Source organism: Notothenia coriiceps, unplaced genomic scaffold, assembly GCF_000735185.1.
Source record: "Notothenia coriiceps isolate Sejong01 unplaced genomic scaffold, NC01 NC01_scaffold00020483, whole genome shotgun sequence".
Lineage (NCBI taxonomy): Eukaryota > Metazoa > Chordata > Actinopteri > Perciformes > Nototheniidae > Notothenia > Notothenia coriiceps.
This window is the reverse complement of record NW_011353184.1, coordinates 216,822-244,128: the sequence shown is the minus strand read 5'-3', so window position 1 is coordinate 244,128 and position 27,307 is coordinate 216,822. Positions and strand designations below refer to the sequence as shown.

Below are 27,307 nucleotides of genomic sequence, written 5' to 3'. Positions count from 1 at the left end.
ACCCCAGCGATCGATTGAATAGAAGGGAAAATGGATAAAAATCTGCACAGTGTTCACAAAATGTCACATTGTAATTGCTGTCATCATGGAAATTGATTTATCATAAGCAATCAAATTAAAATCAAAGTCCTCCTTAGTCATTTTTTAAGACTTTTGCTATTTCCTGTGCCTATCACAGTATGATCCATAAATTCATTCATCAGTACAGGAGAGGAAACATATTAAATATTTCTCCCTGAAAGATGCCTCGAGGCAAAACCACAGCGAGCCAAACTGGCCCTATTCAAATCCTCATTGCAAAGACATAACAAGACGAGGCTCCTTGCACAAACACTGCGATGATTTGTAAGACGTACACACGGCTCAACCTGATTCTCGAGACTTAAAAGGGGCTTATCTCGGACATCTCGAATAAATGAACATTTACGCAGAGGTCAGGGGATCACGCAATCAAATTTTGCTCTCAATTAGCCGTGACATTACACGGGGTAAAGGCAGATCAACTTTGAAATAAGGAAGCTCTTCCAAAGCATCTCGCCCAGTGTAGCTTACAGTACAGTAAATAGCTGCCAACATCAGTTAGCCTGCCAGTTTTACATGACCCCACATTATTACTAACCTGGAACACTGGATCAAGATGCTACAGGGAGCCGGTGGGGAGGATAGATGGATTGAATTTGGCTGCAAAAGTAGATTGGGGGATTTTTGCATCGCAATAAATCTACATGAAGGCACTGATGAGAGACCCATTTGTTGGAGCTGTGAGGTGATTCTGAACCCGGTGTCGAAATGTCCAAAGATCAGCGGTCACAGTCACTATGAAAAACAAAAAAAAGGGAAACTTGACCAGTCGTACACAGGCATGGGGAGTAGTGGATTACATGTAACAGATTAATAAGGATACAAAAAAAGTAATTTCCTTAGTTACATAAAAAAAAACGTAATCAGATTACTGTTACATTTCTCTTATTTGGGCCTCTAGCCTCGGCCTCTACTTCAGATAGTTATTTCACTGCGTCGAAATTTTATACTGTATGTGGCAAACTAAATCGGAGCATTTTCAGTTTGCTCAGATTTTCCTTTAGATTGTTTGCTAATACTCTCAGTCTAAAGGCTCAATTGGACTACTTTGTTTACTTCCGGAAAGTAGTGACATAACTATGTTACACTTGCACTTCTATTGGCTGGTGCTCCAACACATTGTACCTGATAGGCTAAGGGGCGGGACATCTAAGCGGTTGACCAATCACCACAGAGCCGGTCAGCTAACCAATCAGAGCCGAATGGGCTCTGGTTTCAGACAGAGGGTGAAAAGAGGAGCTGCAGCACAGGCAGTATGAGAACAATAAAGAGCTTTTTGAACATAACGGCATGGAGACATGTCACAGAGACACAAAATACAAATATGAACCTGAACAGGAGCAGAATATGTCCTCTTAAATAAAAAGTGGGTTTCTCTAAAAAGGTTTATATTTTTCTCTTTTCTTACATAATACACTTAGGTATTCATATTTATTTTCAATTGTCTTTATATGCATTGCATTTGATTTTTAAATAATCCAAAAGTAACTTAAAGTAATGTCGTACATCACTTTTATATTTTGATACTCAGTTTATCTTACTGATTACATTTTTTTGTACAGGTAATAAGTAATTGTAACGCAATACATTCACCCTTCCAACCCTGGCCATACGCTGCACTCACTGCTATTAGTGTGTTTACTAATTACCAATTATGGTTTGGTTGCAGAAGAGGTATCACAGCTCATGAAATTAAATTAGCCCATGAAACACGTAGCGCACAGTCAAGTGATAGATCCTCTCATGCAGTCTCACTCTGATATGAATATCTAATGAAGTTTACAAACCCACTTAACTGTTGCTCACTTGTGTGAGTTGTGAGAGGGTTTGTTGGGTTACGGGCTGGACTCAGTGTGTGACTCCAGTTGAAAGGGCTGCTAATGTTGGGTAATGGAAACCCTGATGTGTGATCATAATAGATATCCCCTAGTTCATACATCCCAGCTGTATAATGAGGGCTACTCTACTGTACCGTACCTCCTCGAGCCTGTCTGGCTCTCTAATTAGGAGCCAGCTTTGGTGACTGGTGTGTGTGTACGTGTGTGTGTGCCGTGTTTCACCCAATGTAAAATCTAATTACCGATCACACTGTGTCTGTCTGGATTCCACTGAATCAGAGGTGTAATTGCGCAAGCCCGCGTGTAAATGTCTCTTGCATTAAAATGTTAACGATATCATTTAGCATCTGTGGGGAAGAGCAGAGAAGCCCTCAGCACCCAGATGTAGGTGTTTGATCATGCGTGCAAAGTGAGGTTGTAGTACATCTGGCGGGGGTTTCCATCTCAGACAGGGTTCTCAGCAGAGAGGATGTTTTTAATTCACTCAGCACCTGTCAAAGTGACATGTTATATTACTGTGCTGTGCTGCGCAGGTACTGTAAGGGAAGATCTGGTGTAAAGGCTTTATTTTGACAGTTTAAAACAGCCTAAGTCAAGAAAGAGCCTCTCTGCTCTCCTGTGCTGGAGTGCTTCTTTATTGATTTAGTTTCAAAGATTTAAGGACGAAGAGTGCAAAAGTTTAGAAAATACATACCTCAGACATGAGAGAACTTGACCCAAGTCTGTTAATTTTGTATATACGATGAACTATTCTTTAAACACTACAGAGCCCATACCGTGTTCCCTTTAGCGTTTACTTCCTGTGTGTCTTCCTCTGCTGTTCCCTTTAGCGTTTACTTCCTGCCTGTCTTCCTCTGCTGTTCCCTTTAGCGTTTACTTCCTGCTTGTCTTCCTCTGCTGTTCCCGTTAATGTTTACTCCCTGTCTGTCTTCTTCTGCTGATTTATCTGATGCCCAGTCTAGTAGTAACATTGTAATCCTGCTAGTACTCTCCATTTTTTTGAAATGCAACTGCAATCCGATAACGTCAGATTTTATGTAACTGTCAGGGAGTACAGTTATTTGTTCTTGTATCCTGCTTGCTTAGATGTAATCTGTTACACCCCAAGCCTGCATCTGATAGACTGTGTTTATACATACACTGCACATTGGCCCCACAGCTTTTGTTCACTGTGGAAAGACAGGTGGCGTAGGTGTGATGAGTTTGCTATCAATCACCCACCAAGACAAACATTCAGGCTGGACCTCATAAATACTGCCTCTTAATCCAGTCCTCAACATACCAGGGCGAGGCTTTGAACTCAACACACTGCGAGGCCCAAGGCTGAATTGATCCCTGCGACTCTGGCCTGGCCATGATGCATTTGTGTCTTTCTCTTTTTCCCTCTTGTATTGTTCTTATATGTGCCCACCTTAAAGAGGATATTTTATCCTTTTGTTGTTCTCCCTTTCATGTTGTATTATAGGTTGTGTTTTAAAGGTTTTTTGTGCGTGTAAATGGTCTGCAAATGCTAAAATCCCAAAGTTCTTGAACATAGTGACATTACATTACATGTTACTTGTTAGACTCTTTTATCCAAAGCAACTTACTCAACACTGTGGACAATCACCGCCGGAGCACTTTGGGGTGAAGTATCTTGCCCAGGGACACAACGACATGCTGACTGCAGTGGGGTTTGAACCTGTGCCCCCCCCCCCGAACCGAACACCAACGCACAACCCACTGCGCCACACATCTCCACGTCCTGGCATCACTTTGTAACAGTCGTTCTCCTATTGGCTGGCGCTCCAAGGCATTGAACGTGATAGGCTAAGGGGTGGGACACCTCTAAGTATTTGACCAATCTCAGCACAGCCGGCCAGCACAAAATACTAATATAAACTTGAACATTTGCAGAATATGTCCTCTTAAAATAATATGTTCACACTCTCTCACACTCAGTTTACAAACCATTGCATCTTTGCAGTATTTTCCACATCTCTTATTATTGAACACCGCATTTCTAGAAGGTATTTCATTTAACGTGTTTCTGATGCTCCACAGTCCCAATATTAAATTAGGCTAAGCGATAATGGAGGAGGAAAACCAGGATAGACAGAGTGACAGAAAGACAAATGGGTCCAGCTTGGTTTCTCGACAGTGCTCTTTATTTTTAAACCTGGCACAGATGCTAAGATTTAAGACCAAGTTAGTGGTGGTTATTTTTAGCCCAGCATTTTTTTAAGCGCTGTCATCTTGTTGGGGTTGAGGTAAGGTGTGTGTGTGTGTGTGTGTGTGTGTGTGTGTGTGCATGTGTGGGTGCTTTATTGTGTGTTTGCGGGCAAGTATGTATATACATGTGTGGGGTTTTACAGGGTGTGTGTGCATTTAATTGGGGATCTGGGGTGGGAGGGCGGGTTAGGGTGTGACGTAGAGTGGAGTGGAGCCACAGGAGTCTGATTTATGTCCTTCTAGCCACTCATCGATCCCCCAGCCCGGTGTGAGACTGAGTGCATTGTCAATAATCTTAGCACTTTGTGGTATTCCTAGAATTCCCAGACCTCCTCTGCTCAGACCTCGGTGTGATGCTGCAGTAAGCCATCTTGTCCAAAGTCGAATAAGAAGGCGGAGGGTAGTATTTGATTTTAGGGCAGTAAATAGATCATTCTGCAGTGCCTGCGCTGTTGAGGACAAATAACATGTTATGTGCTTTTGCTACTTTAAAACCTTTTTTTTTTTTTAATCAGCAACCTAATGAGTATCACAATCTAAAAGTAATGTAACCTGATTACCTTCTGTTACTTTTGGATTACATCAATATGAAATGCAATTTCAAGAGCAAGAAAACATTTACAAGACGTTTTTCACTTAAAGGTAGGGTAGGTAAGAATGGAGAAACCAGCTCGAGTGCGCTAGAATTTGAAAGTACGCAGCTGAAAAAAATCTGCCCCTTCCTTCAGACTTCCTTACAGAGCCCCTCCTCCAACACACACGAACACGCACATGACCAATGAGGGGACGAGATAAGTTTGTGCACACATGGAAGGCTGACAGGCAGGTAGACCATCCAGTTACTTTAGCCGGGCCGGCTCAGATGATTGGTGGTGCTTTTTACAGCGCTACGGCTTCCACAGATGACATTTTTTAATGTATTTATTGTCAAAGCATTTAATATATTCATTGCTATCGGGATGTTAAGAGCATTCCATGGAATATAACAAAAAGTGTTTCTGAAGTGGCTATTTCAGTAGCCATACACCAACACTGAAACACACGAGCACATAGAGTTTAAAAAAGCAGAAATAAAATCTGAGCTGACAGAAAATACTCCGTTTAAGTTTAATACACAAGCTCGCACACAGTATTTTATTAACATATAATTTCACCTACTGAATTAAAAACAGAACAAATGAACCAAAAAAAGTGAAAGCCATAAAGCCGATTCAGGCAGTAGGCGAATAGATTCACACTTAAAGTGTTAGCCTACAGAACAGAACAGTTTACAGAGAAGAAATACAATCTGATCCTTTTACGACAAACACTATGCTCTTTTTAAGTTGCACCACTAACACTGTAATCCTGCTAGCTATCCATTAAAAAATGTGTTTAACAGTAATCAGATAACATATTTGTTATGTAACTATAAGTGAATACTGTTACCTTGGTCTCTGGTAGCATGTAGCTGTTGACATGTTGCTAAGTGTCTCCGTAGACTGTTGCCAGGATGAGGTCTATTACGTGTCCCTCTATCTAGTCCATCCATCCCCACAAGTGATTATGCTAATTAGTGTTTGATCAGATGATTAAATTAAAACTCGATTTATCCAAAGTACTAAATGCTTAGAATACATTTGTTTCTGCCCGGCTTCACATGACCCTCCAGGAGAGGAGAGGATTAAGATGTGAGAAATTACCAAAAAAATACATTAAAAAATAAATAATCAGGCATTAGAGAAGGAGTAGTAAAGCAAGCCAGGGGGCTGGGGGAGAGAGGAGGAGAGAAATATGGAAACAGAGAAAATAAGGATGTGTGTTTATGTGTGTGTGGCGGGGAGGAGTGGGGGGAAGGGAGGAGGCTGAAAGGAGCCGTGCTGTGGTCCCCTAAGTGTTGAATAAACATGCTTGGTTTAGGGAAATGGCTGCGATAAATGTTTAATATGATAAGTCCATAAAGACGGTCAAATGAGTCTGGAGTATTAAAATGAGCGTGCAGCAGAAGCAGCAGCTTTAAAGGAGGAGGGAAGGAGGCTGATAATGGCAGGCAGAGCTAACAGGATGAGAGCAGCCAGCTGCTGTGACATCAACATTAACACACTCCACCAGCTGCTGGTCACAGACGTCTGCTGGACAAAGCAGGGACGACGGTGTGTCTTCAAAGGGCCGCCATGGCCTCCTAATGACATTATTACCTGTACAGCATTCGTCGTGAGTACAGGATATTTGCATGGCTCAAAACAAAGTTAAAAAGGTTCAAAAAGAATCAATTGACAACGAGAACCAGGGGACTGAAGCATCCAGGGGCCAATAAAGATTAGTTACCACCTAACAATTTAGAATATCAAGGCAGAATTTGCCAATTGATTTTTGCAACCATTTTCCAAAGTGAATGTGTCCCATAGCAAGATAACATATTAAGGTAGCACATGAAAAAAGATCCTTTAAGGCAAAAAGCCGTCAGTGTCAGGTCATTCTCTTCAGCAGCGCTCATGTCGCAGATGCTGCACACTGAAACCTTCATAAAAATCGCGTTAGCTTAACTGGCATGCAGGTGGACAGCATTCATGTTAAGACACCATCAACAGCAGCTTTTCTGAAGGCCCTTAACCCTAATGTTTGATGACATAATAAGGTTGGTTGTCCAGTATGTGCCATGTCTACTTGTTTAAGTGAAGTAAGGCTTCTGTCAAAAGGCATCTGTGCACCGAGAACGCCACGGCTTAATCGCGTTATCAGCAGGGGCCGTGCATGCTGACCATTAGATTAGTTTTGAGGGGATTCGATTATATCCACTCAAGTCTAAATAAGACATGTTTAAGAGAATCTTAAAGCATAGACGTTTGTCATGGTTGATGTTGGCTGCAAAACTGGTGCCTTGAACTCATCCGAAATATAGCAAACAGGATGTCATAACAAAGACTGCAGCAAACTGTAACCATAGTTTGAGAACCCATTAACTCCTTAATAGGTTGTAGACATTTGTTAAATGTTACTTTGCTGTATAAATGAGCATCAGATATCAATATTGAATAATTTAAGCAACCCCATCCATCAGTAGTAGATGTTTAGCATGTGTTAAGGCATTTGTTCACAGAGCACTGGTGGGCAGAAGCAACATGCTAATCACGCTAAATACAGCACTAGCATAGCAGCGGGTGGTCATAGTGAGCTACAATGCCCCAGAGATCAATTAAAAAACAAGGAATCAACTAAAAAGGAAATCGACCCACACTAAAAGGAAGATTTTAGCTGTGTTAAACGTGATTAAAGTGAGCCATTACATAAATGACTTGACATTTCTCTGGCACTGTTAGCTAGCTGACATGTCTGTTACCAACTTGACTCAACAACGCTGACTAAATCAGTGTTTCCCCTGTAAACTGTACACAAGCCAGGCCACTGGGAACCCTCAGGACAAAACTTATACAGGTGTTAGGGAATAATTTCCTTAGGTATTCAACCTTCGACCCAGTTCATCGTTTTCTCCTCTCAATGTCTCCTTTCCCATGGCATAGGTCTCCGGCCTTGGGTATAGCTGCTATCTCTCTTAAGGAGGAGCAGCTTGGGCACATTGTTGTTGCCAGTCTATGACAGAGCACAAGCCGCCATGAGGTAGTTTACTGTTCAGGGACGTAGGTTCCCTGGCGCACATTCTTTCCTATGGACGAGAGCTAGATTCAGGGTCCATAATTGTTTAGTCTCACTGATGAAGAATGTTGATTATTACACTCTGAACTAGTTAAACCCTCGAGCTACAGAAAGAGTTCTTCAAAATTGGTTGGGCAACCGCTGTGTCAACTTGCGACACTGACACACCACCTGTTTTGTCAATTCTCCGGCCGTAACTCCAAATAAACCGTCATTGTTTGCCATCAAAGCTCCAGCTCTCCTCGTGTCTCTCCGAGTCCTGTTTCCAATTGCTTCAGAAGTTTCACCCACAATAGGTATATTTTAAAAGCCAAATAAAGCCAAATATCCATTCAAGTGTTTTACTATTACTTATGGCGAACCTCAGTGGAGTACTGCCGTCAGTCTGTGAATGAGACAAATGTTTGTGGTTAGTATTGAAGTCTCTAATAACTGTACAGTCTGAGGTAATAACAGGAGGAGAGTAGTATAAACATGTATACATAAATAAATGTTATCTAAACTGCTGAGGTCAGTTTAACAGAACAAGGGAAGAGAAAGTCATGCACGAGAGCTTTATTTGATTTATCTCGATATTTATGATACGCTAGCTTCAAATAAGTGAATGTACGGAATATTAGTTTAATGATTCAGAGATGTATTATTTTGATGGTCATGTGACAGCATTCAAAAGCTTCTGCCTATCTTTTTTTGTGTTATCACCAGTGACGCACCTCACAGGAATAAATCAACCATAAAAACATATTTATAAGCATATTCGTCAAAGGGGATTAGCAGGGGCTTTCTATAAATACACCGTTTTTCATTCTGGTTAATTAGGCTGCGGAGAGGCAACACCGTGCTGCTCCCCAGGTCTGGGTTGAATTAGAAAACTATTTTAATGAATAGGTAGGATTGCAGGTGGTGAAATAATAACGTCCTCCTATAACTGCAAAGTAGATAATTATGAAACTAACATCTGTGACACTTGCAATCCTTGTTTTATTTACTTATTTGAAGACATGGGTTTCCTTCCCTACAGTGCGCTGGTTGCATCACAAAGCAACTTTAAATTTGTACTGATGGTTAGTTTTTAATCATCATCAGCAGCAGCAGAGGGTGCTGCTTTAGTTTGCTTCAGTATAATAATCCCTCATCAGATCCTCTGTCATCATCAGAAGCATCATCATTTAGACATCAGTGTCTTCATCGCTCAGTTTTACCAAAGTGAGAAACAGTCCAGGGTCTCTGGCTTCCTCCTTGATGAGACAGGCAGCCACTCTGGCCCATTTAAGACGTGAAAATAGACCGGATAGGAAGAGGAGGAGGCTTCATCTGCTGTGGGGGCCTCGTTTTAGCGTTGCCCGCCCCTCCTAGACATCAGAGGACAGATCTGTCGGTGTGGATCAGCAGCTTGCATACAGCCAACCCTTTCGACTGCTTAATATTCATGAGAGCAAATTGGAAGACAGTCATTTAACTTCCGCGCATGGTGTATTGCCTCTGGGCAGATCAGATCAGTGGGAATGCTTGCTCATACTGGTCTGCTTGGCCCAGTTGTCTCTACTCTACCTGCTATGTGTTTTCTTCAGGTAATAGCTTTGGGAAGATTGCAAAATTAACTTTTTAACTCATTTATTCAGTTTAAATGAAAAAGAAATAACACTTTATTTCAAATTTGGGTCATGCACAAGTCCTGTTTTAAGCTCCTGTGAACACATACTTGACGTCATACATATTCTGCTATCCGTTAAACCACAGAGTAGGAATATGAATGTGTTGAATAATGCGGCGACTGCGAGTCTTGAGTGTGACTGGGCCAGGTATGATCTCCAACATCCCAGGCAAACTCACCCTGAGGGCACGGAGCAGAGAGCTTTAATTACCCAGGGTTCCCGCTGTCACGTTGTCACTGTGAAGCCACCGGTGCCACGCTGCCATGCGGTGCCGAGTCCTGCTACCACGGCAAGCGATGACAACTCAGGCGATGGCTCTGCTAGCTCAACAGATGCAAAGCGAGTGCCCTATGAAATATGCGAAGCTGAATCAATCCCCACTGTCTCTCTGATTCTCTCTTTGCCTCTCCTTGTTTGCTGTTCTCTCTTTGCTCCCATTTCAGAGTGTTCATGAATAAAGCCAAAGTGTGGCTGCATGAAACATAGGATAGGATGTCACCAGTTTCCCACATGGCACAGACACCATTCCCTTAGTAGTGTAGGTTAGAAAGAGAAACCAACTCTACAAGACTGTTAATAACAAAAACTGTTAAAGAGGACATGATATTGTCATTTTCAGATTCATATTAGTATGTTGTGCCTCTACTGGGACATGTTTCCATGCTTTAATGTTCAAAAAGGTAATTTTTTTCTCATACTACCTGTGCTGCAGCACCTCTTTTCACCCTCTGTCTGAAAACACAGCCCAGTCGGCTCTGATTGGTTAACTGGCCGGCTCTGTTATGATTGATCAACCACTTAGAGATGTCCCGCCCCTCATTTCATATTGAATATCACGTTCAATATGTGTTACAAAAGTTATGTTATTATGTTCTGGAAGTAAACAATGGGAGTCCAATGGAGGCGTTTCAGGCGAAGGGGGAGTGTGTGGGAGAGAGGGAACACTGGGAATGTTAGCCTCTGCAGACCATTTACATGCACAAAAACATATACAACACACTACAGGAAAGGGAAAACCCCCAAAAGCAGAACAAGGCCTCTTTAAGCTGTGAATATAAGATTGAAAATATTCTTTCTTGTTATTCTGAAAACAGCTACTGTAGTTAGTGATTTCATCTTTAGCGTTTGCTCCCATCGGCATTGATTGCATTGATTGCACGTTTACTTAAATGAAGCGCGCCAGCGGCTGTGAAAACGTACTGTCATGGTTAGTTACACCCTGTCAGCTGATCAGCTCTATTGTGTGAAGCATAACAATCCTGTGATGGTGCTGAACCATCGGTGTTGTTAATCATATTGTAAGTCTGTGGAAACGTTACTGCGGCGGATTTCCTAAATCACATAGAGTTTACACAGGTTTTTTCTTTTTTATAAACTAGTTTTCTTATAATGAAAAACACAAAACAGTTATACTGCCTTATTTCGTTACAAACGACATGAATAAGTGCCTAAATTGAGGTAATCATTCAATTTAAAAGTGTTTAAATGTCAAGCAGTTACATTATTGTAGTTGTGCAGCCTTCAGTTCAAATGAGTTTATAATGCAGATTGGCACAAAAAGAAAAAAGAGTGCTGGCATCTGCAAAAACAAAACATATACCAGTTTAATGAAAGGCTTCACATTTTATAACCATGTCATCTCAATAGAGAGTCAAAAATACTGGCATATCTGACAGAAAGATTTAAATGAAACATTCCTTATGTTCTTCTCCGAAACGATTACCCATGAAAGAAAAAATCACAGTCAATTATAGATGCATACGATGCATTATTGAGCAGTGTCATTTGTTACACCTTTACGGTTGAGCTCATGAAAAATTATGCCAATTACTGATTTCCTCTCGGGCAATGTAGTAAGTGGTCGGGCCTTTTGTTCGGGCGTGACACAGGGCTCTCCGTGAGGTCTGGGTTGGGGGGATGGGGAGGGGTGTACCTGCGTCATCGGAGCATTTGTGGCACCTGAGCTTAGTCAATTAGGAAAAGGAGTATAGCGCGGTGATATGCACCCTTCCTTCGTAGTTCCTTTTTTAAATTAAATCAATCTCGCTATCACTCAGCCATTCCAAATTGAGTTGCTCTCATGTACTTTTCATATGTGAGATAGACGAATATCAAAACAGCAATGACATAAATCCTAATCCAATTTTTCCAAAATAGAATAGAAGCTTACCAGGCAAAGGCACATTTCTTTGATATACTCCTCTCCAACTGTTAGCTATTGTGGCGCTGTAACGTTCAAAGTCTCAATTAACTAAGTACCTAAATTGTATTTTCAGACAGCTTTGATGTGTGCCAGTTGTGTCTGTTTTTTTTAAGCAGAAAATGTCATGTTTTAAAGCAGAACATGTAATTTTTTGCAAATGTGTTTGGAAAAACAATCTTCACTTATCAGTATGATCAATTAGGATTTCAGACAGCATGTTGCTTTTACATTACACTACTATAGACAATATAGACATTTATAAAGGGTCTAAATTATAATCCCCATGCCTTATTCACAAAGAAAATGTCTACTGAATACAACAGCAGCGTGTTTTAAAATATACACATGAGTGATTTCAAAGTGTCTTCCACTTTTCACTAACCTTGAGCGGTGTCCATGAACAGGTGGGGTTTTGATCCTCCCCCCCCCCATGGCTTCAGTCCGTATTTTCAACAGAGCTACGGGAAGATTGATACTCCCAGTGCCAGCTGGAAAAAAGAGAATGAATCCGAGTTTAATATGACTTTGATGTATTATTTTCATCTTGGCCTGTGCCACAGACCCACTGAGAAACCCAGCACACTTTCCCACCGCATTTTAAAAGATTCAAATTGGCTAAAACTTTTGATGTAAGAGACTGTTCAGGAGTGTATACTGTACAAAAGTTACCCTGCTGGGAGCATACTACCCTTCTTAATATTTTATTGGAATCAATGTCTTTTATTTGTAAAATGCGGTGTGAAATTCACAGGATCTACCTTGCACAGTGACTCATTTCCATAGGGATTCAGGTTTTATCAATTCAGAATACTTTGTGGTTTTTTTTGTGTGTGATTAATTCACATAATAAAAAAGTTTTTATATTGAAATACAGAATTATAATGGAAAACAATCTCCATATTATTTGTACACTTGCCAGCATTTTGAGCTTTTCACAGTATCATATTGTTAACATCTAACATACACACAGAATGTGCAGAACCAGAGGTGCATTGTTAGTCTTCACATTGTACAATTCAAAAATGGAAGTAACAAATAGGCTTTTGCAGGAGTGAGTCAGAAATGTGCATTGTTAACACTTACAAATGAAATCAGCATGGATACAGAGAAAGACAGGAAGCACAGTTACAAAGAAATAGATGGATTTAGTCAGTAGACATGCCTGACACCTTGATACAAGCTGTACTGCAGTATTTCACCATGGAAAGGCTGCAGGCTGTGGGTGCCACATGGTCTGCTTGTTCCTTCTTTATCTCGAATATGAAGTTACATATTTGTATCTGAAGATGTATGTCCCAGTCAAAGGGTAACTTCATTACAAGTGGACCTGGTAGATAACAATGTCTGATAATATAATAGGCTATATAAATATTTCCTAAACTCTCAGCTTGCATCATTTGCATAAATATGTGAAAATCTGTTATATTTACAGGTTTTAACATAAGCAGTGTATTGTATTCATCTTAATAATTGAGACACAGGTCTTCTCTTTTTTGATTAGTGACAGACATACCAGCAGCTGAAGGTAAACAGTCTTTTATTTCGGGAGTTGCTAGTTAGCAAATACAAGAGAAAAAAACTACAGGTTTGTTGGTCATTTTCACTTATTTTATGTATTGTACTGTAAAAAGCACCTGTTACAACATCTGGAATGCCAAAAACAGCAATATGTTGTTAAACACTTGACTTGTACTGTTTTTGACTTCGTTGCTGGATGCTAACGTTAATGTAGCTTGTAGCTTATATTTTCACCATCTAGCTTAACAGTCAAGCATTAAAAACGACTATACTTTAGTAAAAAGTACGTAGTTTTAATCATGCTGAATCAGAGGTGATGTGAACGTATTCATATTATTTCATAAGAATTAATATTATTAATGTGAGCTAGTTGCTAGGGGAAAAAATCATCTAGGTTTAGCTAACATTAGCTCAAAAGGTGATAGCATATATTATGTCTGCAAGCTTAACAAACTGGCATTAAAAAACACTTTACTTAAATAAAGATACGTCGTATTAATCATGCCGAATCAGAGGTAATGTGAATGTATTCATATTATTTCACAAGAATGAATATTATATTAATGTGAACTAGTTGCTAAGGGACAAATTCAGCTAGGTTTAGCTAACATTAGCTCAATAGGTGATAGCATATGTCAGCTAGCTTAACAATCGTGCATTCAAACAACTTTACTTAAATTAAAGTACGTAGGTATTTTGAGCAAAGTGTGCATTTAAATTACAGGTATTAATCCTTGTTAATCAGAGGGGATGGGATTTAAAAAAGTTATTTCATTTTAATAGTTGATAGTTGACATATTCAGCTTGCTACCTTTAGCTAACGTAAGCCCAAAGGTGACGGCTTATATTTCCACAATCTAGTTTATAAGTCCGGCATTACAAATAACTTACTTAAGTTAGGGTACATGTGTATTTTGAGCAAAGTGTAATGGATCTAAAGTAAAAGTATTAATCTCATCATGTGTTATGAATGAATCAGAGGTGATATGATTTTGTTCTATTGCAGGTGTTTCAAATCATTTGGCTGATTAAATCCCTCTTAAGGACTCCTCTTTAATAGTTTTGGTTTCATCTGTCTATTGTCTAAATAAAGTATTACTAGTTTGGTGACCTCAGTTTAATTTGAAATGTGAGGCACACAGTAAACTCTGTTATCATTAATGAAACAATATAAACACATTCTGTGTTATATTATTACTTAGGCATCATTCAAATCTTTCACAACGTAAAATGTGTGTGGTCAGACAGAAATCCACACAGCCAGTCTGCATTATCTGAATAGGTTTACCATTTTCTATAACAGGGAGTGCAGAGTTATTTGCATTATAGAGTTGGTGCAATTGTCCAGATATCCAATATGTCAACACATTCTTGCAGAAAAAATGCTGCAGTATTGATCTTTTGTATGCTGATGATTTTAAATACGTATTCCTAATTTGTAACAACAAATGAGAGTTGGGTGGATGACGTGCGTGTGTACATGAGTAGGTCATTGAAGTGTCTCATTGCTGGCTGAGAGCTGCTGAAGCAGAGAAGAGGATGGACACGTCTGCAATTTGAAACCTTGTTAGGAATTTATGAAGTGCTAAAATGTTTTCTCCCCAGGGAGGGTCCAAGCCAGCTGCCAGTGCCACTGTAAGCCATTTAGTGCACAGCCTCTGGGCTTGTCACCATGCTGAGATACGCACAACAAATACTGTACAAGTATTATTTTCCTGAAATAAAAAATATAAAGAGTCGGATGCAAATGTGCTGACTTCACTCTGAAATCAAACAGCTGTAGATTATTGTGGAGCTAATTGGTCCAACATTGACATTTATTACCCTCCTGTCCTCTGGAGAATGCTCCTGCACAAACTGCATTTGACGTTGGTCTCTTCACTGTGATGTTGGCTTGAATTAAAGCTTGAACATGATCAAGGCAACTGACCTTATTTCATAATTGATAGTATGCTAATATCATGTTCCCGAGGTCCCTGGGATGGGAATACATGATGAATCCTTAACTACTTATCATGTTACGCAAATGGAAGCACTTCAACTAGGTGGCATGAGAGTGATACTTATTTGTGCTTTTTAATTTTTGAAATGTTTAAGAACTTTATTCAAGATTTTGCTAACATCCAGGAAATGGATGAAGTGCAATACCTGGTTGTAACAGCGAACATCCTGTGTTTCCTCTCTTGCAGTTTTCAGTGAGGACCTACATTCCAGCTTATACTTTGTCAATGCATCTTTGCAAGAGGTAGTATTTGCCAGCACCACAGGGACCTCTGTGCCCTGTCCTGCTGGTGGCGCGCCCCCTGCCTCGCTACGCTGGTATCTGGCGACCGGCGAGGAGATCTACGATGTCCCCGGCATCCGCCACGTCCACCCCAATGGAACCCTCCAGATCTTCAACTTCCTGCCATCCAGCTTCAGCAAGCTGATCCACGACAACACGTACTACTGCACTGCCGAGAACCCCTCCGGCAAGATCAGGAGTCAGGATGTCCACATCAAAGCTGGTGAGTCCAACGCTCAGAGTAGCAGGGGTTCCTTTAATAATGATGGTGATGGTGAGGGAAATGGCAGGAGCACTAGTCAAAGTATTAAATACATGTATTAATAACAGTACTAGTAGTTAGGCCTTTTGTTTCAAATTTTGTTAGCATCAATCAGAATCAGAAATCCTTTATTCTTCCTGCAGCGGGGACATTTACAGTGATACAGATAAAAGGCAAAAGGGTAGACTTATATATTAAATATAAAAGCAAGCACACAGATAACTAAACACGGTATTGCCATGCTTCTTTTCCATACAAACAATGTAAATGTAATAGAAACAACACTCAAGATGTACTTCCTTTTGCGAGATGAGACACTTAAGTTTGCTAGATTTGATCAAAATCTAGAAAACGTACAATGTATTGATTTCTGGCAAAGTGCAGTTTTACCATCAGTTCTGTGAGCCATACTTTTAATGCTGGGACTAAAATACCAGTATATAATATGTTTTAGTCATGATGGCTTTTGTATGAATACAGTGCAAAAATCAATCACTTCAAATACTTATTCATGGGATTGATAAATGTGTGTAGTCTAAATTAATTAAGTGCAGGTTTCCAGAATCTTATAATAACCCTGTCATGTTTCTTTGACAAAGAGCAAAAGCTCAAAGCATTTAAAGCGTGACTTTAATTAACTGACCTGAGTCTGATGGATGGATATCTCACTGCTTCAGGGAGATCGGCTGAGAGTACATATGTTAAAAATATCAAACGGTTACAGTTGGTCAGAAACATTGTAATAATTTGTGCTTATTTAATTTACTTATTCCCACCACAAAGTCCACTCAGTAGCTACTTGTATGGACTTTTTCTCAGCAGATTAAAAATATAGATTGACATTTTTTTGGAGCATTTGAAAGATTTCTTGGACACATTACAGTTAACTCTTGACCGCCACAGAGATAATATTGTTTAGTCAGAATCAGAATTACCTTTATTCGTCCCACAGAGGGGATATTGACATCGTTACAGCAGGAGACAATTCTGATAAAAGGCAAAATATTACAGTATTAAGTAAAGAGGCAAATGTACAGTATGTAACACCTCATAATAATCACATATTCCCTGAATAAAAAGTAACAGCATTATAAAAGTGAATAGAAACAAGTAGATGGTAATGGAGCAGCTGACAGACGATGGTATATTTACTTGTATTTATTGCACAGTGTGATACACATCCTTTTTATATATCTGCTCACCTGTTTGAATCTTGCCTATTTGGCTTCAACAGAAAAACCTTTCAAAAATGTTGATATCATTTGATTCTTACCTCTGGTGTCAATAAAAGTAGTTATTTTTTCTTCTTCCAGTATAAAATCGTATCATTTTATACAACAAATAAGTAGTATTGTTAAACTAACTTTTCCTAACTCCTTAAATTGTTCTCTCTATGTGTTACATACCTTCTACGTCTCAGTACCACATGCTCAGCTGATTCCTCCTCCTGACATGGCCTTCCTCTCCACACTGCAGGAAGTTATAACAATACTGGCCAAACCATAGTTGAGTGCAGGGGAGAAAAGACTCTTCCCTTCTAAAATATGGCTTAGGTGAAGTGGCTTCTTTAAACACCCCTCAAGTTTTAGGGAAATGGTACAGTCCAATGAACCAGGCACACCCACATAGGCAGGTGTTAACACAACACACAATTACCAATCACCATATTCAACAAGATTCCGGCACTCAATCGATACTTTTGGTTAAAAATGTGTCTGTATGTATGATGTTAAACAAAGAAAAGCATAAACTTCAGGATGTGTGGTTGTTTGTGAGGCTTGTAGTTACAGGCTTCACGTACCTGCAGCAAAAATGGTAAAAAAATTATGTATACAGTAATGTTCTCTTATGAATGAGAAATATATTTATGTTTCTGTTTTTGTTCCCTAGTATCACGGGAACCCTACACAGTCCGAGTGGCCGACCAGAAGGCCATGAGAGGCAGTGTAGCCGTCTTCAAGTGCATTATCCCTGCTTCTGTTGAGGCCTACGTCAATGTTGTATCATGGGAGAAAGACACCGTTTCACTCAACTCAGGTAAGACAAATATATCTTTATTTATTCGGAAGATAACAGAACATTTCACTTGTTGCAGTGAAACATTCTCACAGGTACAGGGAGTAACAGAATGAATATGAATCCAATCTAAATAATTGAAATACATTTTCCTATTAGTTCTTAATACTTTTACTCGATGCAGTTGTTTTACTTTACAGTGTGGTATTAGTACTCTTACTCACGCATAGAATCGGAATACTTTTTCCACCACTGACAATTCCTCTGTTGCGAGAGAGTCAGAAAGCAGCCATTGGTGAGATGTTTTTGTATTTTTATTTAGTTGTCAGAACTCCAAATAAATATGTATTAAATGCCCAAGACAGTTAATGGTAAAATGACAAAGCAGAAGGTATTCTTATTGTCCAAAACTGCACGACTTAATGTTTGACGGAGGGAAAGGTGTTTTGCTTTTTCTTTTCTCGTTGTTTTCTCGTTGTTTTTTATCCCACTCCTGCTCCTCGCTCTTTGGACACCATGTTCTGTTTCTCTGTGAGTCATCTCCTTACCTGCCGTAGTCTAAGCGTTACGGGGCTCTGCAGCACAGTCCTCTCACCAGCCAGAGGATGCTGATAACTGTCACATTGAATCACTGAGCTTCTCTCTCCTACACACACTCCTTCACCTCAGCCAACTCCATTTTGAGTCCAGCACGGGGTAAAGTGAAACAGTTTACACAGCGTCATTGACCTAGTTATACCCTTCTTGTTTGAATCCAGCGGCGCAGCAGGATAACGCGAGACACACCGCCACGTTCTGCGGGTTGGATTTTTTTACTCGCGTTAAATGGGATGCTTATCTCTTGATTGCTCCATGTACTGCCCGCTGGCTGGTTTCGCTTCATACTGGGGCGTTCAGGGACCTGTAAGTGAGCACTTGATGTCATTTGACTGAGGGCAGAATCTGGGACGGTGTTTTGGTGGCATTTTAAATGTGTGTGCTCATGCGTGAAGACGTGTCTTCTGATCCATGCCAGCGACTTATTTACTTGAGGTTACTCCAGTTACTCGCTGCGAGCTGCCGGTGGAAGACATCGCCTAATGTCACGGAGAGCGGGCAAATATGCAGCATGCAGATATGATTATGTTCTGTAAATGAAATGAAACATGTAGACAAGACTCAGAGATGATGTTTATCTCATCTGCGGCTGGAAAAAAAAAAAGTGTCCATTATGGGGATGAAATGCTTTAACATCTGTGTCTTTAGTAGACGTGGTGTTTACAGTACTTTCCTTATTTTGTCTTGACTATTCTATTACAACTATAATAAATTAAGGAATTAGAAAAGTATCGATCATCTTTGCACGTATGAATGAATTTGGATTCATACAATCATTGCCAATAATTTGTTAAAGAGACCCTATTATGCTTTTTGAGGTTTTCCCTTCCCTGTAGTGTTCTATAGGTTTTAGTGCATGTAAATGGTCTGCAGCGGCTAAAATCCCTGTGTTCCCTCCAGATGGAGTTTATCTCCCACACACACTGAGTCATCACTACGCAACACTTGTGCTTCTATTGGCTAGCGCTCCAACACAATCTACGTGATAGGCTAGGGGGCAGGACATCTCTAAGTTGTTGACCCATCACAACAGAGTCGGCCAGCTGACCAATCAGAGCAGACTGGCCTCTGGTTTCAGACAGAGGGTGAAAAGAGGTGCAGGCAGTATGAGAAACATAAAGAGCTTTTTGAACATTAAAGCATGGAGACATGTCACAGTATAGAGACACAACATACTAATATGAACTTCAAAATGACGTCCTCTTTCAGAAAGACACATATACTATACTTCTTAATTTTGTCTTTACTAACTTATTTAAACCTAATTACTCAAATAAAAAAAGAGTATAGGTTCTCTTTGCATGTATAACTTCCTAAATTGACAATTATCAGTAACTTTTTATTTTATTTCTACAGCAAGTTTGACGGGCTAGTTGAAAGACGATATTGTACGCTTGGCTTTCTTTCAAGTTCTTTCGCTAGCATTCAACAGAACAACGATATTGGATTGTCCGTGTTTACTCCAATAAGTATTGCAGCAGGCGAGTGCTGTCAAAAGCATGAGCAGACTGTCAAAATCACTGCTGCTCCGTGATAAATATTTCATGGTCGATTCTGATGCATGAGCAGCTTCACCTCGCACTGTTATGGAGAGGGTATGTTTACTCTAGGAGCGAGGGTGAGCAGAAGATGTGTGTGTGTGTGCGTGTGTGTGTGTGTGTGCGAGCGACAGGCCATAAGGATATCGACATGGCGATGGCAACTGGGTGCAGTTTGACCCAGCTTTGTTGTTTCCCGACTGCTTCCTTCCACTCTGCCTTTTCCTTTTTCAATTTTTCATGAAAGAAATAAATGGTCAAAGAGATGCCAAGAAACAACAAGATGGATGGGGGGAATCAACTCAGTGAACGACAGATACCAAGGATGCTGACTGATGAAGAAGACAAATGGCGCATTTCCACTACAGTGCGGTTTAAGCGTGCCGTGCCCGGCCCGTTTTTGGTTGCGTTTCCACTAGGCGTAGTTCCGGCTAGCGGTTATTTTTTCACAGTTTTCTGGCTCTCCAAAATCGAGGTTCTTTCCGGGCCAACAACTGGGCTGAGTATGCTAAACTAGAGAGAGAATCGCTGGCAACTACAACAAAATGAACATATTTGACCGTGATTTAATTGTAATACACGTTTCAAAATGATGCCAAAGTAAAAACATTCTGATACCGGTTAGTAAAAACCATGAATTAATGCTTTGACAAGTCTGCAGACAGACGGCAGGCGGAAAACCTTTTAAAATGCGTGTTTTCTGAATGGAGATCGGCTAAGCTAACGCAGTATATGCTCCGACCGTCACAACAACGGCCTATACAGACATAAATAAACCAGCGACTGTATTCTCCATGACACAGACAGTCTGTTGTTTTGTTTAACTTTTGTCTAGTTTCTGAACAGATATGAGGAGCTGTGAGCTCTGAGGGCTAACAGCTAACGGCTGATGTTGGTTTTGTGTTTCGCAATGAAGATGACGTCATGGCTCCGCCTACACTGCGTTACTATAGTTACTTCCCAAGTTCCTAAACTGTAATGGAAACGCAGCATAAAGTGAGCCTGGCCTACCGAGGCCTAGCCATACCGTACAAAGCCGAGCGAGGCCCTGCAGTGGAAAAGCGCCAAAAGTAAGCTAGGTAGCCAATATAAGGCTTAGTCATCTTGCCAAATAGTGAGCCTGTGTTGATGTATGAAAACTATGTTGGAACTGGTTTATAAATAGTTCTTAATGATTAATAAAGTGTTTACAACCTAATTAATAACCTAATTATAAACCCTTAATGAATCCTTTATAAGGGTAGTCTTATTGTAAAGTGGTACCCAAATAAGTCCCTCCAATACTCAAAGAAAATCTCCAGTTGCATTTTCAGTCCCATTCCCGTCGGCCGCCTCCCAACTGTGCGTTTATCATGAAAGCGATGAAAGAGCCTCTGCATTCTGCTGCTCACTCCTCTCTCATGGGTTCTTGTGAGTGCTTATAGAGGCTAATTAAACAGTTTGCTTGCTAATAGAATCACAGTCTTAACCAGCCACCGGCTCAGTCGCTTGAATGTTAAGGATGTCTTCAAAGGAGGCTACTGTAGGTGTTGGGTTTGCAGGATCACTGCTCAGCGGGGATTTATCATGCCACTGATGTGCCACTGCCTCCATTTTTCACTCAGATTGACAGTGAGGGCACTGAGAGGCAGGCGGGGACGGGGCTGTAAATTCAACACGCCCAAAGTCAGGCCAACCTTGAAAGGGAGGGCACAGAGGAAGGAAATGAGCTCGGGATGAAAGAGGATGCAAGGAAATGTAGAGGAGGAGAGATTAGACGAGAGGAAGTGAGGAAACAAAAGACTGAGAAGGAGGAGATTTGAAAGGTGGAGAGAAGGCTTTTTCTTTGGTAAACAAGGGGACTGCGTCACATTTAGCCACATGATCCTTTCCCTCTGCCTTCTTCCCCTTTCCTCTGCTCAATCTCCGCCTCTCATTCTCCGTCTCCCTCCAGATTTCTGTCTCTCCTCGGGTCGTCTTGGGGCTTGGTCCCTGCATGCAATTCAGTACGTGTGCATGATCGTGCGTGCAAATATACGCTACATGCATGCATGTGTCTGAGTTGGTGCTATTTCCACCCATCCTGCAGTGAAACCCTGTGAAAACAACACAGCCTATCATTTTGCTTCCCCCCCCCTCCTCCTCCTCCTCCTCCCCCTCCTACACAGATCAGCAGTTAGTGAAATGCTGACCCTTGTCTTTCACTGCACCCCTTTTCCCCAGTCCACTCACACACTGCAGGGAGATGGGGGTGCTTATTGTTTGTGCAGTGTGTGTAGGTGTGTGTGTAGGTGCTGTTATTGCGAGTTTCTTTTCCACCGAAATCATTGTGTGAGTGCAAAGTGTGAAGTGTTTGAAGGTGGGGGGCAAGAAAAGAGCAAAGAAAAAGAAATCAATAGTTGTGTGCATTAATCACGCTGCTGCCACAGAGCATTATGGGAACATGAGCTGAAGGATGCATTTTGTGCATTTGCAACATATGAGTGCTGTGTGAAGGGGAGTTTGGGGAATTGGAAGAGGACGAGACCCTTTTAGTAAGAAGTGAGGTTAGAGCTGAGATAGTTGGGGGGTGTTTCGTGCATTGTGTGCACATTACTCTCTGTAGGAGACTAAACCCTCTGTCTTTTGTACAACTCGCTGAAGGATAGCATTCGCTCAGTGTTATTGTGAAAGCTTTGATGTTACAGCTTTTGAATTAACGAGATTACATTTTTATTTTTGCAGCTTTTGTAATATGCCGTGGTTTCAGGATGTTGTGCGGCACTTTTAAAAAAATGATTCATTTCACATCTTTCCTCTGCTTTGAGATTTGCCATTTAGAAAAGAAGAAGAAACCCAGCAGTCCTTTGACTTTCTGTTTGAGCTGTTGCTGTTTGAAGTCTCCTTCTTAGCTGCGGTCTAGGCTTGAGGACGTAATACATATTTGATAAGGATCGATAGAAGGGTTACTGAGACAGAGATGGAGGGAAATCGATCTTGGACCGGGCCTCCCAAAAGCATCTTAAACCTGAGGCCGTCTTTGTAGTGTCCTTCTGGCTCTGCGGCTGACGCACACACTTTACATTTGTGCCAAAACACACACATTTCAATTCTCCCCTGCCCCCCATCAGTACACAGGTAGTGATGTATGGGAAGATGGGCCGTTCCCTGCTCAAAGATTTGCTTAATCTAAGGTTTATGCATTATATTATACTGACATCCTAATCACTGAGCTCATAAAACAATAAAGCAATCTGTTTAGTGACGGGAGACTGAGCAGCAGACAACGCTCTGGCACGGTGGCTGTGATCCCAGCTGATAGTCCATACGGAGAGACAAAATCAACAACTGTTGAGGCGGGCACTCTTCCATCAGTGTTTACCAATAAACAGTAGCAATATGGCAGCCATTAGGCTGTTTAGGCAGGGAATGATTAGGGTGGTGATGGCTGGGCGCACTGGGAGACTGAACATGCTCTCATCTTTAATAGGCAATTTGGCTTCCAGTGATGGGGATGCCCCTTTATTTGCGACTTGGATTGAAGACAGAAGCTTTAAATAAGCACTGTCTTGGTCGAGTGTGCTTTCATTATACTGCGGGAATCTGATTTACAGTAACGTCCCTGTATTTGTTTTATAGTTTTTCTGATGATTCTTGCATAAGGAATTCCTTTTATTGTGATATTACTGCAATGCAATCAGCACAGTTAAATGGGCGATGCATTTATAGACAGAAAGAGGTTAATATGAGGACAGCGTCACTATAAAGTTAGAACATATGTGTGTATAGCTGCTCAGTTAGTGGTACGGGTCCACCCTGCCGGAGCTTATGGATTACAGTGGAGCAACACAGTGTTGAGAATGGACTGGATCCGGGCCAGAACTGGTCTGGCGTCAGGCCAAGACACAGATTAGTAATAAGCATGGTGTGAGCTAATTACAGCCGGAACAAGCAATTAATTGTGTTTATAAACTCTCCTGGAAGTGGGCTGTGTAGGTGCCCACTGGCTCTGCTCCTGTGTGTGTCAGTGACAGGTGGCCTGGGTCAGGGAGGAACCGTCCCATATGCTCCCAGCTGGGGGAACTGGAGACAAACTGGTGTACCCAGTCACATCCCATAATACTACAGTGTCTGATCCCATCTTAAAAGCGGCTGATTAGAGTAAAAAAGGCACTTAATAACAGCAGTCACTCCGCTGACCTAATAAGGATTTTTCACTCCATTTCTCTCTATCCTGTCTTCCATCCAATCAAGGATTAATACAGTACACGGTCTTATGCTGCTCCCAGGGTGGTTGATCTGGAAGAATACAGTAAATCACATGAAGCCTCTTAAAACTTTCACACTGTGCCCGTGCTCTCCTGCTGGGGATCTGTAACACTGATTAGACATGATCATGGCTTTAGGGCACCTGCTGGACACCAATCAGCAGATGACATCTAATTGAGTTCTTTGATCAGAAAACACTGTATGGGTCTATAGTGCTGTCAGCCGTTAGAAATGTACTTGTCATTTTGAGGGAGATAAAACAAAAACATGTGTTGTGTTGTAATAAAGAGATACATGACAAACTGTAAAGATACATCAGAGGGTTTTTTACTTTATTAACACATCATTTCTGTATTATTGGCTTGAAGGCCGACAGTTTCCTGACAATTAGCCAAAGCATGGACAAAGTGTGATTGCCCTCTGTATACACATGTCACATTATCTCTGCTGCTATCACATTGCAGCACTATCTGTTCCTACAGTGGAGACCCTGTCCACTATCTCACTTACCTGTACAACATATTATTGTGGTGTCAAACTGAAGTATTGCATATGGAGACTATGGCAAACTAACTGAACCTTTTGAAAGTTATTTGTCAGAAATACTTACACTTAAAGAGAACATATTATGTGCATTTTCAGGTTCTTATTAGTATGTTGTGCGTCTACTGTGACATGTTTACAACCTGTTCAAAAGGCTTTTGATGTTTCTCATACTGCCTGTGCTGCAGCACCTCTTTTCACCCTCTGTCTGAAACCAGAGCCCAGTCTGCTCTGATTGGTTAGCTGGCCGGCTCTGTTGTGATTGTTCAACCGCTTAGAGACAACCTCTTAAACATATAAAATAATAGGGATATATTGAATTACTGCAACATATCAGTTTCAGTTCACTTCTCGTGTGATTTTGACAAATGGTTCTCCAGAATGATTCTTTCGGTAGCAAGTGACCAGCCGACGTCACTGCAAGGTGACCCTCTATTTTTCTGCTTGACATATGAGTCATCAAGCATCGTTATTTTTCTTCAAGGCTTGTTTTCTCTCCTCTTTGGCATGAGCCTTGAGAACACAGATACAGACACACACACTGAGTATACTTGCAGCCTGTCTTTGACCTCACCTTGCCATTTTGCAGCCACCGATAGAGATCCAAACAACACCCGAAGTCCCTGCAGGCTGCGGGCAGTCACTTCCTGTCAAAACTTCAATGTCTCTGAGAAGATGTTCAAGTGAGCTTGTGCAAAGCAAACGAGGATATATGCATGATACACAGGCTTGGGAGAGTCCCTTTAACATTTTAGTCTGTTACAGTAACTACATGCATAAATGTAATCTGAGAATACAATTATAAAAGTAAAGTAACTCGATTACTTTCTTGTGGATTGCTTCGATATCAAATGCAATGCAGATAAATCCAAGAGACAAGAAATATCAATACGCTTTTTTCTAATTAAGTGTATTATGTAAAAGAACAGAACAATGTGACCTTAGGAAAGAAGAAACCAAGATATTAAGGATCAATATTTTATTTAAAGGAAAACCTGTCTTTCATTCAGCATATTCAGGCAGTAGCCTAAACTCCAACATGAAACACATGAGCACATACTACAGTTTAAAAAAGCAGAAATACAATCTGAGCTGACAGAAAATGCTCCGTTTTAGTTTAATACACACAGTTAAACTCACACACACTATTTTATGAACATATAGGTTGACCTACTGAATTAAAAACAGAACAAATGAACCAAAGAAAGTGAAAACCATAAAGCAGATTCAGGCAGTAGGCGTATAGATTCACATTTAAAGTAACAGAACAGCTTACTAAGAAGAAATACAATTAATACTGTAACATGTAATCAGTTACTCCCAAAGCCTGCCTGATGCATTTATGATTACATAGTGACTGAGTTTATAATCTAAAAACAGCTCCTGCAACCTTCCTTATAATTAATGCTTCTTAAATGTGAGCGGATGTGTCGTGCAGGAACATTGAAGGTGGAATAAGTATCTGAGTGTGGCCAGTCAAACTGTCAGTGACGACCACAAGCAGTGAGTGGCCTTTTGACAGAGACAGCCTGCAATCTTCACATCAGCGTAGGAGTCGAGCCAGCCAATCAGAGCCGAGCGCCCATAGCTGCACACGCTTATCACCTGCACACAGCTGCCGTCGCCCCTCCAAGGGAGCAGAGGAAAGAAAGAAAGAGCAAGAACGAGCCTGAGACAGAGGGTGATTTGTGTCGAGTCATAGCACATCCACATCTTCCTTTTAATGCGATTTTTCAGATGTGTGTGTCTTTGAGGATGTGTTTTTCTGGTCCCTATAATCCACATTTACGAGGGAATGAAAAGATGATTTGTGATTAGTGATCAGCTACATCCGCTAGGCAATAGTTAAAATGTGAATCAGAGTGGAAACGTGCTCTGTAGCCCTTGTGAAATGAGAAGCGAGCGGGCGAGGCGGAGATAAGCTCAATCTGAATTGATTTCCCTGTTACTTTCTGCTGTACTTGAGTTTCCATAGCAACGTGGTCAGGTTCCCTCGGCCTCCTAGGGCAAGTGTAATTGTTGTCGGTTTCTCCCAGCCCAACTCTCCCTTTCTCTCTCTTTCTATACTCTCTCTGTTCTCTGTACACTCGCTCTCAAGAATGGAAATTAGATTCTTCTCTGACTTTTCTGCAGATATTATTGAGCCCCCAGGAAGTGAGCCTGGACATTGAAGCACATTTTCAAAGTGGCCAAACGTTGGTACTACAGCTTCCTTGTCTGTCAGTGATACCATAGATTGGTGCAGCGATGACGCATTTCTGTTGGCCGACCCGGAAGTCAACATAGCAAAGGGTTCCATCGACAAAAAGCCAATGGGATTTTCAATTGGATTTTGGATTATTGCAGAAATTAAGATCCGTGTAAAACAAACGTTATGACACATACACGTTTCGTTCAGCAGGATAATCTCAACATATTAACACCACTTTATGATTTCTGAAGTAAAAAGCTAACGTTAGGCTTCAAAGGAACCACAGTACGATCACATGACTTCACGTCACCACCGCTAGAATTGGGGCTGCTTATGTTAAGCGTGATGTCCTTTAGTCGTCTCATTTAGACACTTGTTAGCAAACACCTTTTTTAAATTCACCAGTGGGGTACATACCGACGTTTTTTATGTCGTTGTAAAAAACGATTCTGCACAGTGTTATATGTTCACAGCTCAGTGTTAGTAAATATTGTGCAGTTAGTATTGGAC

General features: G+C 40.9%; 1 protein-coding gene across 1 annotated transcript in view; it reads left to right on the top strand.

Annotated features, from left to right (window-relative positions):
- Nucleotides 1-27,307, top strand: part of LOC104952776 (Down syndrome cell adhesion molecule-like) — a 107,770-nt gene that overhangs the window by 2,652 nt on the left and 77,811 nt on the right. Inside the window, exons 2-3 of the mRNA XM_010779651.1 lie at nucleotides 15,329-15,646; nucleotides 17,576-17,722. Coding sequence (XP_010777953.1) covers nucleotides 15,329-15,646; nucleotides 17,576-17,722 — 465 coding nt within the window. The remainder of the gene's footprint in view (nucleotides 1-15,328; nucleotides 15,647-17,575; nucleotides 17,723-27,307) is intronic.